General features: G+C 33.3%; 2 protein-coding genes and 1 long non-coding RNA gene across 4 annotated transcripts; 1 reads left to right on the forward strand and 2 right to left on the reverse strand.

Moving 5' to 3' along the window:
• Positions 1-1,672: 1,672 nt before the first annotated feature.
• On the reverse strand, positions 1,673-18,912 carry LOC132749295 (uncharacterized). The gene is made up of 2 exons (XM_060739020.1): positions 18,792-18,912; positions 1,673-1,997 (listed from the first exon to the last, which is right to left on the reverse strand). The coding sequence occupies exons 1-2, from the start codon at positions 18,860-18,862 to the stop codon at positions 1,688-1,690; spliced, it is 381 nt and encodes a 126-aa protein (XP_060595003.1). The 5' UTR covers positions 18,863-18,912; the 3' UTR covers positions 1,673-1,687.
• Positions 3,041-6,229, forward strand: LOC132749294 (uncharacterized). 2 transcript variants are annotated; one of them, XM_060739018.1, is made up of 4 exons: positions 3,041-3,444; positions 5,069-5,254; positions 5,493-5,685; positions 5,858-6,229. In XM_060739018.1, exons 2-4 carry the CDS (start codon positions 5,144-5,146, stop codon positions 6,037-6,039), a joined length of 486 nt encoding a protein of 161 aa, XP_060595001.1. In that variant the 5' UTR covers positions 3,041-3,444; positions 5,069-5,143; the 3' UTR covers positions 6,040-6,229. The 2 variants fall into 2 exon arrangements, with proteins under 2 accessions (XP_060595001.1, XP_060595002.1); XM_060739019.1 differs by lacking the exon at positions 3,041-3,444 and adding an exon at positions 4,551-4,767.
• Positions 13,285-16,850, reverse strand: LOC132749293 (uncharacterized). Its single transcript, XR_009628389.1, has 4 exons — positions 16,500-16,850; positions 15,425-15,540; positions 14,904-15,077; positions 13,285-14,555 (listed from the first exon to the last, which is right to left on the reverse strand). It is a non-coding gene; the product is annotated as an uncharacterized LOC132749293 (long non-coding RNA).
• Positions 18,913-20,080: the final 1,168 nt, after the last annotated feature.

Raw genomic sequence — 20,080 nt, forward strand, 5'->3', positions numbered from 1 at the left:
GGCGTCGCTAAAGGTGCCAAACCTTGGAAAACCGATAATCTACGTCAGAAGAGTGCGCAGAACAGCAATAAAAGGATGAAAAGAATAGACCAGAGACGAAATTTAATGAAAAATGGAAGCAGAACCATGTTTCATTGGTGTATGACAGGGAGGAGATGAAAATGCGCTGTACGGATTGTGCCGATGTTTACGGCGAAAAAATAAAAAACAAAAAGTGTCTTAGAAATACAAACACAAGTTTTTCTTTGATTTTGATCAATTTTATTTGGTCTGACAGATTTTGTTTCGGTCCGACAGATTTTCATGGTTTGTCAGACCGAATGTCTGGCAGTTTTTTTCAACTTTCGGGAAGTCTGATCTATACACATGCAGTATTACAATTAATACTTGTCATTGCACGTTGTTGATTTTTGTTTATTAACGTTTATATACTGATACATGGTGATTACGATGAACACACATTATAAGTCGTCTGCATGTTTACCGGAAGTAATGTACATGTTACATCAACAAATCTTGAAATGTTGTCTGTTTGTATCGGCTAATTTTGTACAAATATCTAAATTAAAACGCAGAAATAATAAACATCAATGCGAGAATGATGACACCGCAGAAATAAGATACGCAGAAATTTAAAACCTATTATTTAAACAAAAATCGCAGAATATTTAGCCCGCAGAAATAAGTACTTATACGGTACTATCTATCAGTTAAAACTGGTAAATTTACAACATTACTGTCCTTGTATTTGTTAAATGATGCAGCTTATGATAAATGATTTCCAGTGACAACATGTAGACATGTAATCATTAGCAACTTACCTTTTATTATTCGAGGTCTCATGTGCATATTTACATAAAAACTAAAACAGTTGTGAAAAGTTCTAGTAAATTGATAGGCTTAGTAAGTAGCCCCTATTTTCTTTTTAAAACTGTTTAAATTTTATTGATATTGAAACCATAAAGTTCATATATTCATAATTGAATACCCAATTCATCTTAAAATCATAGGGTATCGAGTTTCGGAATACTCAATTAAATGGAGCCAATACCCAATTCCAAGGGAAATGGTGGAGTTATACCCAATTCACTTTCAAAGCTTATCGGTTGCTCTGGTGATCCACGGTAAATATATCCCACAGCGCAAATTTCACTTGATCGGGTGAAGAGAGGAAAGTCACAACTGTCTCAAGGACGTGGCAGTGACAATCCACCCATGAAAAAATCGCGGGGATCGGCGGACTTTGGAAAAATTGATAAAGCTTTACTGTAGTTATCATGCGGAAACCATTTTTGTATTTTAGTCAATGTGACCTTGACCCAAGGGGGTCCAAAGCAATCCCAACTCAAGCCTTCATGTAAACTTGATTACAATATCTCATTTTCTTTTTTTGGTAACAGTGCCCTTGACCCCAATGGGTCCAAAAGCAATCCCACCTAGGGTTTCCACATAAGGTTGCTATATACCAAGTCTTATTACAATAACTCATTCTTAACTCCTGTTAATGTCCGAAAACTATTTTTCTATTTTTAGTATTTGACCCAGAGGGTCAAAAAGCAAACTTAACAGGGTTTCCACATAAAAATATAAAGTCTGATTACATTAACTCATTCCAAACTCTAGTTATCGCCAGAAAACCATGAAGTAGTGGACTAACCAAGCCACAAACTGACTCCTATATATCCCCTTAAACTTTGTTTGTTGGGGGTATACTAAACTGAACTTTTTTCCTACAATAAAATTTGAAATAGAACTTTACCCCTGGAACAGGTGGAAGATGAAAGCTAGATGTGCTATTTTGACTGTTTTCATCTTTCAAAATGGTTGCTGGAGTAAAATTTTCAGTGTTGCTTGCACAGCTATCTGTGCTGTTCTGAGATAAAAGTTCCACTCCCATATCTTGCAATATGTCCTTTGTCCGCTCTGTTGTCAAAGCCCAGTTCATTTTTGTGTGGGACTGATTACATGCTTCCGGCAGGCTAGATGCTTTCCTTTTTCTGAAATTTTTTTTAAAATTGAATTACAATTTGTTTTCAGCACAAGGGTACTAAATGTACTTTGTAAAATTTAAAGAAAAATAGCTTGTGCAATGCACTTCGGGTTATTGAAAGAAGCATGCATACCAAGTTTGAAGTCAATCCGACTTAAAGTGACTGAGTTATGCTCCAAACAAGCATTAGGGGACGGTCGGTCTATTTACCCCAAGACACCCCAAGACAACCCCCAAGACACCCCAAGACACCCCTAGACTACCCCAAGACCACGCCAAGACTACCCAAGACTACGTCAAGACACCCCAAGACAACATCAAGACACCCCAAGACACTTACTGACATGTAAATTCGTCTTAAATTTACATTTTTTACGGGAGGTAACTATGCGATTTCACATTTACACATTGAATCTCTCTTCATTTATTTCCATATATTTTTTAATGTAAGATTATAAATGTATATATTCTTTTCTGTGCAAAATATTTTACAACAATGAAATAATGGCAATGTTGCGGGATTTGGGTGTAGTGCAAGTTTTAGTTCTGCGACAATGTCATTTTATGAGTGACACATTTTTGATGCATGATTATTAAATTGATAATATTCTGTTTCATAATATTGATTTTTTTATTTCATCTGCCCTTCATTTCATTAGATTAACAGATTAACATAGTCTTTAAGGGTGTAACGGTTTACCGGTATACCGATATATTGCAATATGAAAAAATAAATTTCGTACCGCGGTACGATCTTTTGAAAACCGGTATTTTATAAAAATCATAATTTTCAATTAATTGCCTTCTAATTTTGTACAAATTTCACATAAAATCTTTAATTGGCGAATTTTGTTGGCGCCAACGTAAGATAAAAGTATCCAACAACTAGTACACTTAAAAGTCAATAAGCGGCCGCATAATTTACATAAGCGGCCCAGATGTGAAAGGTCACACGCGACTAGTTTTGTTTATCAAATTGTGTGACACTTTACTTTCTATTTATTCCTTACATTTTTATTAAGTTTCTACTAAAAATATATACATCAGGGCCTTCCCCAGGCCAATTTAGCGCCTCGGCACCGGGGCGCTTGTTTTTCCGTTAACGGATCACAGGGGCGCTTGGAATTTGGCTTGCATGTTGATCTTAGCGCCGGGGCGCTTGCATTTTGACTGCAGGAGAAACTTCTTATCAACGTAATATAGCGCGTGCTACATTGTCGTATTGCGTCATCGATCAATTAATCTTGTGTTATGACAGGATGTGTCCGCTAATAATGCACAGTATTTGTTGATGTAATTAAAGAGCAATCTGTTTTCGAAGAACTTAGCAATTAATTGCTTTTGATTGAAATCAATTATCAGATCAACGGTGATTACGGATTATGGATAATTTATGTTGCAATAAGCGTGTGTTTTATTGGTTCATGGGAGGTGCTAAATGCGATGTGATTTAGGTAAGATTGTTTTGTTGTTTCAATAAATATATAAATTTGAGTACTTGAGGACAACTTCATTCTCAAAAAGTTTTTAAAGAGTCTGTTTCGTAACTTATAATAACTTTTGAAACAAGAGCTGTCAGAAGGACAGCGCGCTCGACTTTTTTAGTGCTTGCCTATAAAACAAAACTTTGACAGTTAAGGGCACACAAGACTTTAACTAGGAATTTCTAAGTACAAATCAAGAAACATTTTCACAGAGTTATCTTCTCTTGCTTACAGATAGGTCTCATGATGGCACATAAGAACTCCAACTTCCAAAGTAATATCTCAAATGGTTAAGTCAACAAGTGGACAAGAATGAAAATCTTAACTGAGTTTCTAAGTCAAAAAGGGCCATAATTCAAATAAAATCCTTAACAGAATTACCTTCTCCTGCCCATGTTTTGGGACCATGATGGTAAACAAGTATTCCAACTTTCAAATTAATATCTCAAACAGTTCAGTCAAAAAGTGGACTGGTACTAAAAACTTAACCAAGATTCTAAGTCGATAAAAGGCCTTAATTTTTAAAACAAATCCTTGACAGAGTTACCTTCTCTTGCGTACAGATGGGGGTAATGATGTGAAATAGCATTAAAAGTTTCAAAGCAATATCTCAAAGGGTTAAGGCAATAAGTGGATTTTACCCATATTCAATGTATTTTCTAAGTCAAAAAGGGGCATAATTCTGTCAAAAACCTTGACAGAGTTATGTCCTCTTGTCTGTTGATGAAGGTCGTGATGGTAAACAAGTATGGTCAGTTTCAAAGCAATACCTCCAATGGTTTTGAAATAAAGTGAGGTGGTACAAAAAACTTAACCAAGCTCAATACACTTTCTAAGTCAAAAAAGGGCCATAATTCTGTCAAAAACCTTGACAGAGTTATGTACTCTTGTCTGTAGATGGAGGTTATGATGGTGAACAAGTATGGTAAGTTTCAAAGCCATACTTGTAATACTTCTGAAATAAAGTGGGGTGGTACGAAAAACTTAACCAAGGTGTGACGCCAACGCTAACGCCGACGCCGACGCCGGGGCGAGTAGGATAGCTCCCCTTTTCATAGAAAAGTCGAGCTAAAAATGTCTGGCGCTAAGAAAAGGCCTGCATCAGGATCGATTACTCATCATTAGCATTACGCATTTTTTTAGTAAGACGAGTGAAAATCAAACGGAGTGTAGAGACACTTTAATTATGGGATGTACAAGTCCCCCTCCTAAAAAAAATGAGAAAAGAGAGATGCACTGGTTTTGATTTAAAGTGGAAATCGGAATTTCCTTGGGTTAAAGAGGTTGACGGAGGTACATAATGAATTTTGTTTTGTTCAAATAGTTAGTTAAAATTTCATTTAACTTTCATTTAACACAGTACTATGTGTTTAATATTTTACTTTCTCTTTCTACTATTTTTTTTTGTGGCATATCTGCATAAAAAATGTTGCACTTGCAAAACTATTTTTTTTAAACATTTATTCTTGAATGTTTGCTGTAGTTTAATGCCTTCTTTAATAGATTTAGTTCATTTAAACTTGTCTTTTTCACAAAGTAAACATTTAAAAAGCTGAAAACAGTTTTAAATTATCCGTTTGTTTGATATCTTCAGGCCGGGGATGCTATTTACACTACTGTAAAATCACTTGTGACTGGTACACTGTCCGTTCTGCGGTATCTGCAGACAATGCCATGGGAGGCCTACCAGAGTGCAGTGCAGAGGGTAGAGGACCTTCAGGCCAAAGGGTTCAACATCAAGCCTCCTGCTGAACAAGAGACTGTCAACTTTAGAGAGAAGGTAAATTAAATTTTGCTTAATCTAAAATTTTATTTACATAGAGAATGCAGAAGTTTCCCTATATGTTGTTATCAAGTTTCCTAAGCTGAAATGAACAAGGTGTAATTTAACAATATATTTTTAAACATGACATTGTATTATTTTAGGTGTTCAATCCATTTATGGAAAACATTGTTAATAATTAAAGGGAGTAGTTTGTAACTTCATTAAATTTTACAAGATAAAAATTGTATTAAAGATGCTGGCTGAGCACTTTGGACTTGTGGTTGACAAGACCCTTCATGAGTGGTGCCAAGTTAGGGAATCCATTGCTGACAGTGGGCTTGCAGCAGACAAGGCCATGGAGTGGGTTACCACAAATTTGAACATCAGCCACACCAACCTCTTCAAACTTGCTGCTGTGGGGCTGTTGATCCCAACATCAACATCAGGTGAGAATAATAATAACTACAAATATAAATCAAATCATACAAACTATTCAGTCACAAAAATTCAAATATTAAACAAAACAAAAATAAAACAATTACTAACTTTTTGCAATGTAAACAACATTACTCTTTTTTTTTTGTTTTTATTTTGATTCATGAAAGAATTTTTTTACAGACTGTGAGCGTGGATTTTCCACCCTCAAGAGGGTAAAAACAACACACAGGGCATCTTTGAGCCCACCTGTTCTCAACCCCATCCTTCCTGTTGGGATGTTAGGACCACCAATAGAAAAGGTCGATATCAACTCCATGGTGAAAATTTGGCACAAGGAGAAACCAAGGCGTAGCCAGCTCTAGGCAGTCATAATTAATTGATATAATGGCTTATAATATTATTGTTTTAAATTTTTGTGCGATATATATTTTTCTGTTAAAGTTATTTGAAAAGACAATAAAATATGTTAATACTGAACACCTTTTGCTTGACTTAACTCACATTAAATATGCACCAAAATACACCATTCCTTTGTAAGGTTTCAAAAAATTTTCGACATTCCCCCCTCCCACACCCACCCCCTCCAAGTTGCGCTTACATAAATTTCTGGGGAAGGCCCTGATACATATAATAATAATATATGAATGTTACTCCATCTTTACATCAAAACATATACACGACAATACGTATTGCAATATATTGCAATACGCTTCAGCAAAATGGCAATATATTGCAATACGGTTTTTGCTGTATTGTTACACCCCTAATAGTCTTGTTGTTTCAGTAAAGTGAATTTTAATCAAAATATTTTTTTTATATTAAAGAGCATATGAATAATTTTTTTAGTGATGAAAGATCGAAAGTCAGTATATAATAACAGTTGTCGTATATAATAACACTTTCCCAATATACACAATATATTTAAGTTTCTTGGAGTGTCTTGGGGTAGTCATGGGACTAAAAATGTGTATTTTTCTGTCCCAGAGTAGTCTTGGGTTGTCTTTGGGTATCTTGGGGTGTCTTGGGGTAAATAGACCGGCCCATTAGGGGATGCTGACAATGACGCCGACACCACCGACGCCACCGCCAACAAAAGTAACCCCTATATGTCGCCTTTTCAAGGCGACACAAAAATCATGATTAAATCCTCTCATTTAATTAAATTCCTTGTACAGCCGATAAACAAATGGCCGCCATAATCTGATTGGCTAATTCAAGCGTTTAAATGAGTCAGAAGTTTCTAACGGAATATTTTTTAACGAAATAATTGCCCATGCACCCTCAGGGTGTTCGAATATAAAATTTGGAATCAATCTGTAAAGCACTTTACTTAAACAGTATGGCCGATAGGCAAAAATAGATTGATATTTATATTTTATTTTTAATTGATAAGTACATTGTTTGAGAGTTTTTGTTTAATGATTGAGCATGAAATTGAAAGAAAAGAAGATAAGCTTTTGAATAAAGCTTGAAAGGCAAGACAATAGACATTTTTTGAAATTTTTATGATGCTATGCATTTTTGAGCAATAAATATTAGACGTTAGGCTTGACTGACATAAACTATAACAAGCCTGTAACGTCCAGTGATTAATCTAGATGTGCGTCTTGCGTAAAATACGCATAAAAATTGAAAAAGACGCACAGTTTCAAAATATGTGCGTTCAGTTTGACGCATGCAAATCTGGTAGTTTATAATCCAAAATATCACGGTAAGTGATTTCTATGTACCGTTTGATTACTTTAATTTCATCAGTTGAATAATTTATCAATTTCTTCAGTTGAATAATTAAATAATATTATATCCGATGATTACAGGACTGGTGCAAGACTCATCCCCCATTTGCTTAAAACATTAAATCCCAAGCAATTGTTGCTTGTGATCAGTAACCGCCCATTATCAGCATAAGCCAATTAGAGCGTCCCTTTTCCATGAGAGCGAATCGCCTACAATGGTGAAATATTAAACGAAGTTGAGGCAGAGATCTGCCTGCGCCATTGGCGCTAAAAAATGAGAATGGCACAGGAAAATCATCAGCAAAGGGCCAAGGGCGCATCTAAAATCTGTGCCAGACTTATATCGTATATTATTTAGTCATCCAGACAAAACTGGTACTAACAGCAACAGGTTACCCATTCCCCTGTAATTACGCATATTCCCTATAGCATTTTTCCAAGTTATCTACTTACCTAATCCCTTTCCCACACAGATACACATTTCTACTACCGCATTTCTACATCCAATAAAGCAAACAAAAAATCATAAATCTACTTAATATTTAAAATAATTATCGGTAACTGAAAAAAAGAGTTACTATTTTAAACAAGAGCACCGCTAGGCGGAGCATTATATGCCCGAAAGTGTTTTTTTTTTTTAATAAGGATGAAGCATTTATAAGACATGGGAATTAGCTGTTCATCCTATAAAATTTTACAGCTGTAGGTTGATTAATACTTAAGTTATCAATAATGACCTTAACCTTTGACCTTTTGACCCCAAAATCAATAGGGGTCTTCTACCTTATATGGACAATCATCCTGAAAAGTTTGAATATTGTTGGCCACTTGGAACTTTAATTATGCTCTAGAAACTGTTTTCAGTATTAAGGTAAAAGTGACATTGACCTTTGACCTTGTGACCCCAAAATCAATAGGGGTCTTCTACCCAATATGGACAATCATCCTACGAAGTTTGAATATTGTGGCCCAAATGGAACTTACTTTATGCCCCGGAAACTGTTTTTGGTTTTAAGGTAATTGTGACCTTGACCTTTGACCTAGTGACCCCAAAATCAATAGGAGTCTTCTGCCCAATATGGACAATCATCCTATGAAGTTTGAATATTGTGGGCCAAATGGAACTTAAGTTATGCTCCAGAAACTGTTTTCAGTTTATAGGATATAGTGACCTTGACCCTTGACCTTTTGACCCCAAAATCAATGGGGGTCTTCTACCTAATATGGACAATCATCCTATGAAGTTTGAACACTGTGGGCCAAATGGAACTTAAGTTATGCTCTGGAAACTGTTTCCAGTATCAATGTAATAGTGACCTTGACATTTGACCTTGTGACCCCAAAATCAATAGGGGTTTTCTTCCAAATATGGACAATCATCCTATGAAGTTTGAACACTGTGGGTCAATTGGAACTTAAGTTATGCTCCGGAAACTGTTTTCAGTATCAAGGTAATAGTGACCTTGACCTTTGACCTTGTGACCCCAAAATCAATAGGGGTCTTTTGCCCAATATGGACAATCATCCTATGAAGTTTGAACATTGTGGGTCAAATGGAACTTAAGTTATGCTCCGGAAACTGTTTTCAGTTTTAAGGTCATAGTGACCTTGACCTTTGACCTTTTGACCCCAAAATCAATAGGGGTCTTTTACCCACTATGGACAATCATCCTATGAAGTTTGAACATTGTGGGTCATTTGGAACTTAAGTTATGCTCCGGAAACTGTTTTCTGTATCAAGGTAATAGCGACCTTGACCTTTGACCTTGTGACCCCAAAATCAATAGGGGTCTTCTACCTTATATGGACAATCATCCTATGAAGTTTGATTATTGTTGGTCGAATGGAACTTAAGTTATGCTCCGGAAACTGTTTTCAGTTTTAAGGTCATAGTGACCTTGACCTTTGACCTTTTGACCCCAAAATCAATAGGGGTCTTCTACCCAATATGGACAATCATCCTATGAAGTTTGAACATTGTGGGCCAAATGGAACTTAAGTTATGCTCCGGAAACCAAATTGCTAACGGACGGACGGACGGACGGACAGACAGACAGACAGACAGACGGACGCCAGGGGGTATAACATAATATGCCCTTTCGGGCATATAAAAATGCTGTAAGTTTCAGTATAATCTGACAGGTGTGCAAATTGATTTCCCCTAAGGTCACTCAAGTTCACACAAGCTTTGGCTGATGGAGTGTAAAACAAGATGTCTATTTCATCATCAGAATATTTGACAGGGTGATTAACCAATCAGGGAAACATTGTGCATGACTTTTTCATGATCAAAAGGTCTGTCTGTGTATGCATCAGGGCTCATCCTGGGGGGAAATTTTAGGGAGAAGTGACTTCCTCGCGAAAATTAGGGAGAAGGGAAACAACCCAATGTGTATGCATTAACATGCATGGCTATACATCCTTTAATTATAATATAAACACAATTAACATCACTTATAATATTTCTCCAGTTTATTAATTAAAAGTAGATTAATTAATAGTAGTATTAATGAAAAGTAGATTAATTAGTAGTAGATCTGGCAATGGCATCTAAATGTTCTTGAGCTGCAAATATGAATATAAACTAGAAATGTGTCATCATGCCACGGATGCCCCCGCATGCAGCCAAAATTTCAGATGTTATAATATTTAGTTCCAAATTTGTTTGCACAAATTATTGTTTTCATTTTAAGTTCAAAGCCCTTAAAACTTTTCAATGTTAACACAAACCATTTCCATACAATGTTCAAGGCACTGAAATTATTCAGTCTTAACCTTTTGAAAATAGCATATTTCATATTTGTAGCCAAAATAATGGCTACATATATTTCCACAAAAGTATGAGTGCTGAAACTGAAAGTTCAAAATTTTTCCAATATTCAAGAAAGATAAGTTTGTCGAAAATCATTGAACCACGACCAAATTCAAACTTAAACTGCTTATTCCTAAGATGTATCTATATTATTTTCAGTGAAAGGGACATAACTCTGCCAAAAAAATCATCGAACCATGACCAAATTCCAACTTGACCTGCCCATTCCTTTGACATATTCATATGTCAAATTTGAGTTGAATATGTAACACTGTTGGGTAGATAATGAACAGAAACTGTAAATTTCATATTAATTTCAAAGTGAAAGGGGCATTACTCTGCCAAAAATCATTGAACAATGAACAAATTAGAACTGGGCCTGGGCATTCTAAAAACATATCCATATGTCAAATTTGAGTTGAATGTGTTGTACTGTTGAGGATATAATAAACAGAAACTGAAAATTTCATAATATTTTCAAAGTAAAAGGAGCATAACTCTGCCAAAATCATCGAACCATGACCAAATTCAAACTTAACCTGTATTTTCTCATGACATATCCATATGTCAAATTTGAGTTGAAAATGTTGTACCGTTGGGGAGATAATGAACGGAAACTGAAAATTTCATATTATTTTTAAGTAAAAGGGGCATTACTCTGCCAAAAATCATCGAACCATGACAAAATTCGAACTTGACCTGTATTTTCTCATGACATATCCATATGTCAAATTTGAGTTGAATGTGTTGTACTGTTGTGGAGATAATGAACGGAAACTCAAAATTTCATATTATTTTCAAAGTAAAAGGGGCATAACTCTGCCAAAAATCATCGAACCATGACCAAATTCGGACTTGACCTGTATTTTCTCATGACATATCAATATGTCAAATTTGAGTTGAATATTTTGTACCGTTGGGGAGATAATGAACGGAAACTGAAAATTTCATATTATTTTCAAAGTAAAAGGGGCATAACTCTACCAAAAATCATCGAACCATGACCAAATTCGAACTTGACCTGTATTGTTTCATGACATATCCATGTGTCAAATTTGAGTTGAATGTGTTGTACGGTTGGGGAGATAATGAACGGAAACTGAAAATTTCATATTATTTTCAAAGTAAAAGGGGCATAACTCTGCCAAAAATCATCGAACCATGACCAAATTCGAACTTGACCTGTATTTTCTCATGACATATCCATATGTCAAATTTGAGTTGAATATGTGCAACCGTTACTAAGATGATGAACGGAAACTGATGATGACGGAATGACAGAATGACGGAAGGACGGAATGACGGAATGACGGAAGGACGGAATGACGGAAGGACGGAAGGACGGAACAGGGTAACACTATATGCCCCGGCCATTACATGGCGGGGGCATAAAAATTATTTTTGATAATTCTATTGATCAGCTATTTATAAGCTTTCTCTAAATATGTGTTTATATATTTTCATTTACATTTGTTGATAATAATGTGTAAGAAAAGATGTGATGATAAAATCAATTTCATATTTTTTCTTTCCTCACTTTTATTAGAAGCTGAAGTCACTTGGATATTGATTAATAAACTCTGTTCTTTTCTGTTCTGGTAACAGAAATTTTTTTGAAAGTCCTGAATGTTGTAATGTCAGATTTATATGCATATAATTATGCTTATAAAACAATTTTCAAACATCAAAGAATATTTAAAATATGTACTACAAACATTTGTGCACATTATATTTGATCACTAAAATTACATACATTCATTTCTTATTGAAAACTTTGACTGAGAAATTGTAGAAAATTAATTTCTAATTACCTCCCTTTATTTTCATGAAATGTTAAATTCGGTAATATCTTTATAAATAATGCTTTTTAAAATTTACAATATTGATAAATCTTAATCTGAGCGTCATATTTACGACATTAAAACAAATATGTATATTGAAACAATAAGAACTCTTCTTCTTGACAAATTTTGTTGTTATATACGTTACATGATATACGGATGTACGACCGATATGTAGTTTAGCCGGGATGTCTTGCCCACGTGCCTAAACTGTGTCAATTTGGCATTTCTACAAAGAGAACAATGCCAAACACCACCCTGGCTACAACATACCAATCGCAAGATTTTTGCGAAATGGTTTTCTTAAATTTTCGCGTAGGTGTATCAGAATCAGTAACTTTCTTTTACTGCTAGGTTTAGGCATTTCGCCCGGTAGCCATGACGTGAGCAACATAACAATTTTACAGTAAAAATTTTATGTTAACAGACTGAAATCATTCAAAACTATGATTAAGTTTTTAATCCGGTCGCTGATCATTAATGAAATTGATTATTTTTAATTGACTAACAGTTTTGTGATAGCCATGAAAAATCCATTGCACATCGCCTTTACTCGAGTTAAAAACCCACCATCGAAGTGCATCGTGCATATCAATTGGGGAAGATTGCATGTGTTTAGATAATCGGGGAAAAAACAATGTATAATTATCGCCAAATCCCTTATTAAACTCGCAAAACTATTACACAATTATACCGTTTCGCGTAGGTGTATCAGAATCAGTAACTTTCTTTTACTGCTAGGTTTAGGCATTTCGCCCGGTAGCCATGACGTGAGCAACATAACAATTTTACAGTAAAAATTTTATGTTAACAGACTGAAATCATTCAAAACTATGATTAAGTTTTTAATCCGGTCGCTGATCATTAATGAAATTGATTATTTTTAATTGACTAACAGTTTTGTGATAGCCATGAAAAATCCATTGCACATCGCCTTTACTCGAGTTAAAAACCCACCATCGAAGTGCATCGTGCATATCAATTGGGGAAGATTGCATGTGTTTAGATAATCGGGGAAAAAACAATGTATAATTATCGCCAAATCCCTTATTAAACTCGCAAAACTATTACACAATTATACCGTTTCGGGCCGATGCTCTCATTATTTACTGTTTAGAGTAGGCGGTCTATCGCTTCGCTTACAGGTAGAAGGGTAGTATAAAGCGACGCTCTGATTGGATAATGATAATTAGCGGTCATCATATGTGACAAGCTCAGCGATTTTTGGCCCAAATGTGATATTTGGGCGAAAATGAGTTATGACTAGTTTGTGGTAGAACAACATCTGCTGAATAGCTGGAAACAATTATTTTTAAAAAATACTTGATATTTTATGAAATATTCGAATTTGTATAACATCACCATAACAACAAAAATTACATTTTTTACTTTTATTGGTATATGCAAATTATAAATAATTCCATTGTTATACACAATAAAATAAAATAAAAAATTAAGTGATCATTCATCTTAGTGTAATATATGTAATATCTTGATATAAAAACAATCGTTTGTTTTCAAAAAAATCGGTTGCCATGGCAACAAAAATATAAAAAAATCATCAAATGCAATATTTTTGCACTTAATATGATTAATTCATCACCAAATTAATGCATATATTATATTAAAAGACAACATTATTAAAGACTTTTCAGAAAATAAAAAAGATTTTTCATTTTACCCTTTAATAGTTATTGATATTAACTTCAAACATAAGAATTAAATTCTCAGAATTACAGTAACTTTTCCATGATTAAGGTTAATATCATAACTTAAGTTAGTCAACTTTAAAATGCACATCTATAACATGATAGCATATACAATATGAATCCAATGCAAAACAAATATTCTTCAATGCACTGATTGCAAAAACGGTGTATTTTGGTTGCCATGGTACCAAAAAATGCAAAAATAACTGAATGATTTAAAATAATTGCATTTTATAAAAAAATATTCCTTTTCACAATAACTTCAAAAGTCTCAGAATTTTAACCAAAAAAATAAATAGAAAGGGCTTGCACTAGTTATGTTCCTGACTAAATTTTCAGTTACAGATATTGACAGTGTAATCATATTCTGATCAGTGTGTTTTAAATTGTATGATATGAATAACATATTAGTATATTTTTAAATTGAAATAATTTCAATTAATTTAAAACAATTACAATAACAGATTCTAGCAATCACATGGGAAGTCACATATGAGAGTTCACTTATGTCCTTGAATTATAGTCTTGCAACCCCATGTTGTGGGTTTGACCCAAACAGGGTAATAGCAACTATGTCTCCTCATATGTCTTCAGTTTTTGTAAGCATAAAGTGATTCATATATAAAACTTGTTTCACAATTAAGTAAAAATACTGTAACACCTGCCACTGTAGTATTCAGCTTTTTCAGGGATACTTCTAAAGACAAATTCTATGAGAATGTAATTCACTTTTGGTATACTGTCAAACATAGACAAGTCATTGACTTCTCACATGCCATCCTGAAATAACAAAAGCCTGAATAAGTATAAATGAAACAATAAAGTGTATATGATGATTTAACTACAATATAGTGTATATGATATTTGACTGAACAGAAATGAACTATAAGTAAATTGTTGTATAGTGTTGCACAGCTATTGGGTTCATATAATGTCTTGTTCATCATGTAAGGTCTTGTGTAATATATAACAGTCTATATTATCATGTACAAGTGGCAGTAACATTCATCTTGAACATGACTGAAATAATCTAAATCTACATATGTGCATGTATTGTGGTTGGAACACCACACTCTTTATTTCAAAAGTAAAGAGAATGTGGAATATTGCATAAATATACATGCTTACCCAATTGAAGTGTTTTTTATCTTGACCAATACAGTACCGTTGATACAAGTGATTGTCTTTTTTACTCCATAACCCTGGTGCTCAATAGGGCATAGAGCTATGTCACACATTGTGCCTCCATTCCAACAATAGATTAGTGTATTCATCAGCAAATAGGTGAACTATCTATGTCTTCTGAAAATTATATATATATACTTTAAGAGCTTAGCATTATTGACAGAGTATTTGCATAAAACAATACAGCATTATTTTTAAATATAAACTTAAAATTTAGTTTATGTTACTGTACAGAGTTATGTAATTTTAAAACAATATATTTAAGATCTCACCTGACTTCATATATAAAATGCTAAATTGCAAATAAGTTACATTACTTTCAACTGCATTTCAGGAAATTTATCAATATCATTATTTGATAAAAAGGGTTGAGAATGGTCAGTTTATGTTTGTTTACATATGTATACAAAGATTACATTCATAGTAAATCATTTGATCTTTAAACCAAGTATCAAAACACTTACAAGTACATTTCCTTGAAGACTATGGCTCCAACATGCTGGATAATCATATTATCTACTTCAAAACTTTGATGAACTATGTTGAAGATCTTAAATGTATGTTCAATTGGCTGTCAGACCTAAAACAACAACACAAAATATTTCATCAGCAAAAAGTGCTGGCTCATAAATGTTAAAAATATCCTGGTAGCAGGGCTTCTGTTATTAAAGTTTGGGAATCATTTACACCTTGATTTTGGCTTCCAAAATGTAATGCTTTTCATTCTTTACCTACAAAGTGACTTCCAATTACATACAGTTTGCAGTCTTTGACTGCCAATGTTTGGAATTTAATGGAAACCCTGCTGGTAGAATATATGCTATGTGGTATTAGTAATGTGAATATAATATGATTTATTGTAGATACTACCAAAGACAAAGGGCTAATAAAAATAAATGCATTTTAATATTTATCTATGGTCACCTCTTCAATCACAGTACCAGATATATTTATTGTATTTCAAAAGCAGCATGCAGTACAGGGATAACATTTCCTTTACTAAATTGATCTTGAATTGTAATAGAAATTCATTTGTCAATAATTACAATACTGTACTGAAGCCTTGTCATATATTTCCTTTTTTAGAAATATTTTATACAGTATAAATCTACTTGATGTAGATCTATGTCAAGCTCATTCATTGTAAACAAATTGCAAAATATGTTATGTGTCCAGTTACATTTTTTGTCATAGTGATGTGTAAACAAAAATGAAGTGCCAACTTTTGTTTTCTTTTTTCTTTTATTGCAGCCTTGACTTCAATTTATTTTGTAATGTAATCAATGTCTAATTTAGAAAAAAGTTAACAATAACTTTCTATAAAGACCATGACAAATACGAAATCGAGTGCAATACTGTAAACAATGTGTCATGACCTGACCTAGATGCCGGCCATGTTTTTTTTATATAAACCAGTTCAAGTGTCATGGTCCCATTTATCTTATTGTTTAAAGTAAAAATACGATGGATATTCATATTCAACATATCAGAAAAAAAATCATGAACAGAAAAAGCATAAATAATAAAAGATGCACTTACCTTTATATTTATTTAAACCTCCAAATATGCAGTAACATGACGTAAAAGGTACAGTAGTGAATCTACATGCGTTTACTCGCCGACTTGACTCCTAAGTTTACACAGTGTATTTATTCTAAATATAGATTTTTGGGAAATGTTTATCGTGGAAGCTGAGAAGGGCTGTTCAAAAAGTATTTTTTGAGTTCTTTCTAGTTTATTTTATTCTTTCAACTCTCAAAGATACTCTGTTTTGAAGGGAAACCCTAAAAATTAAGACATGAAAACTCGCGTGACTTTACAAGCGTTTTTCTCACAATGATTAAAAACTCAATTGGGCCAAAAATCGCTGAGCGCGTCACATATGGGCGGATACAATCTCTGCTCTTTACATCGCTAAGTAATTACTATTTGGGAATTAAGATTTTATCGGCGATGTTGACTTCTCTTTGATCAATCGGAAGAGCGAAATTGGAATATACACGGCGAAGTTTTCGCCTGAATCGCCCTTCCGGATGAGCCCTGTGCATTCTACACAGAGGCATACAAGGAGCAATAAAAGTCGTCAGTATACAGTGTGACAGGGACATTTTGTGCAAATTACGAACAATTAAAATGGATAATGCACAGTATTAGACATAAGTAGTAAGAAAACAAATTATGCAAATTAGATTTTTGAGCAGTCAGTAAAAAATGTTTTGCGTGCAATTAATATTAGTACATGTACCAAAAATAACTTTTTTATACACTAATTTAATTACTTAATCCCTTGTTATAAAAAACATGCAAATCATGTCAAGGATCTGCTATTAAAAAAAAAATTTCTGCTAAGACGCATTTATTTTGCTACATGACTCATTGATTTTGCTACAGGACTCATTGTTTTCAAACATGTGCGTCATCCGAAGCATTGTAAGGAATTTCTAGATTAATCACTGAACGTCTAATATATTGGACTATGACGTGGTGGGCTTTCTTAAGAGATTCTTATTTTCTCTATTTTAAGTGTCTTTATTTATTGTTACATCTTGAAAAAAGAGCATTTATCTAAATAGTAAAATTAAGAGATCGAAAGATCTATAATGGATTATTAATTAAGGATTATTTAAAGTGTCTTAATAGTTGTGTGCCATCAATCAATCAATATACTAAAATTTTTAACGATTTTAACTATACTAATTCCTTGAATACTTTAATTAAACTGAAATAAAAAAGGGCCGAAACGTCTCGCGAAAAGGGCCGAAACGTCTAGAGGCCAGTTTTATGCACAGGGGCCGATTTGGTTTGGGGCCGAAACGTCCTGTCTACAGATACTTGGGGTTTGGAGCTCAAAACGCCTTTAAAATCCAAATAAAATGCATATTTGTCAATCCCAGCACATGTACTGATCATATATATAAAAAAATCTTAATATATGCCGTTTTGAAAAAAATCATATTTCAACAACTATAATAATACACAAGATAAAAATGTTCGCCGGAAAAAATCCGCACCCTACCGTCATAATCACCATGTATTTTATTCCATTTCCAATATTTTCACATAATTCTTTGGTCCATCGACACAGAAGATATAATTCTTCACGATGATGGTCAATTTTAAACTTCAACGGTAATACAAACAACGCAACAGCCGAAATAAACATCAATATTATCGCCGTTTTTTTCAACGACAAAATCTTTCGATAAATTCAATGGACCAGACGGCTATGAACGAAGCTATCCGATTATGTGGTTCCCAAACTTAAAAAGCGCTGCGCATTTTGCACACGGCAAAGCTGGGGCCACATAATCGGATAGCTTCGTTCATAGCCGTCTGGTCCATTGAATTTATCGAAAGATTTTGTCGTTGAAAAAAACGGCGATAATATTGATGTTTATTTCGGCTGTTGCGTTGTTTGTATTACCGTTGAAGTTTAAAATTGACCATCATCGTGAAGAATTATATCTTCTGTGTCGATGGACCAAAGGATTATGTGAAAATATTGGAAATGGAATAAAATACATGGTGATTATGACGGTAGGGGTGCGGATTTTTTCCGGCGAACATTTTTATCTTGTGTATTATTATAGTTGTTGAAATATGATTTTTTTTCAAAACGGCATATATTAAGATTTTTTTATATATATGATCAGTACATGTGCTGGGATTGACAAATATGCATTTTATTTGGATTTTAAAGGCGTTTTGAGCTCCAAACCCCAAGTGTCTGTGGTCCTGTCCCCAAAATAATTTATCGTGTTCATCTAGATCTAGATCTACTCAAAACTGAATTTAAAATGATTGATATAAAACTCAGTTTTTAAAAGTAACCTTGACACTGATATTTCATTTTCTTTTTGGTCACTGCAAGAAGCTTTTCTTTGGACCCGCTTTTTTGGCATCTTTAATATGGAAAATTTAGCGCCCACGGACGACCCGGAAGTGGGTTTGCCTAAAATACGAAAGTGAGATTTTTGACGAAAAAGAGCGAAAGTGAGCGAAAGTGACTTTTAAAATATTAATTGTAACGTTTTAATATACTTTTACAATAAAATTGCAGTTTTTAGACGTATATTATTAGAAATTACTTATATTTATTATAAAAAAAATAATCATTCAAAGAAATGTGGACAAGAAAGTAATAACAAAAGAACTATATTTATTCGGTTTTTATTTGCATAATTTATATACACAAATTCTTATATCTTCCTTTCGCTTACATTGAAAAATACGAAAGTGACTTATACAATATAAAATATACCGTTTAAATTGAAATTATTTTTACTTTTATTGCACAAAGTGGACGTATAATATCAGAAAATGATAATATTTACTTTCAAAGATAATCATTATGATGATTAAATCGCCATTTATTTTGCATAATCTATATACACAAGTTATATACAGCTAGAGATCTTCCTTTCCCTCGCATTGAAAAATACGAAAGTGGCTTACAAAATATCAAATATACTGTTTAAATTGAATGTATTACTAAAATTGCAATTAATTTGTAGACATACAATATCAGAAGTCAATTATATTTATTTTTAAAAATAATCATAATGATGATTAAACCGCCTTAATTTGCATTACACAAGTTAAAAGATCTTCGATCCTTTCCCTCACATTGAAAAATACGGAATTGACTTCAAAAATGTCAAATATAGCGCTGAAAGACGCATGTTTTCAGAAATGAATAAAATATATTAAAAAAATCATTATGATGATTTAATATCCATGTATTTTCATAATTGCTGTATACCAGTTCTGATATCTTACTTTTTCCCACATTGAACAATACGAAGGTGACTTAATCAGACGAAAGTCAATGTCAATATTCACGATATTATTGTTTTTTATAATAAAAAAATAAATGAGTCATTTTCATGCTTATTCATGTTTTCATGGTGATTGACCTATAACTGATGATGAAAATGACTAGCACAAAATATAAAAAAAAAAATCCTAACTTATAAAAAGATTGAACTCTACCGATATATATAGTACGATATCTATAGAAAATTCCGTGGATTACTTATAAATTTCCTTTTTTCATACTGAAATATTATTTTAACAATGATGGGAAATTCCAAATTATTTTTCAAATTAACATGTACATT

The sequence above is a fragment of the Ruditapes philippinarum genome, unplaced genomic scaffold (assembly GCF_026571515.1).
Source record: "Ruditapes philippinarum isolate M1 unplaced genomic scaffold, ASM2657151v2 ctg4481_1_1_1_1, whole genome shotgun sequence".
Lineage (NCBI taxonomy): Eukaryota > Metazoa > Mollusca > Bivalvia > Venerida > Veneridae > Ruditapes > Ruditapes philippinarum.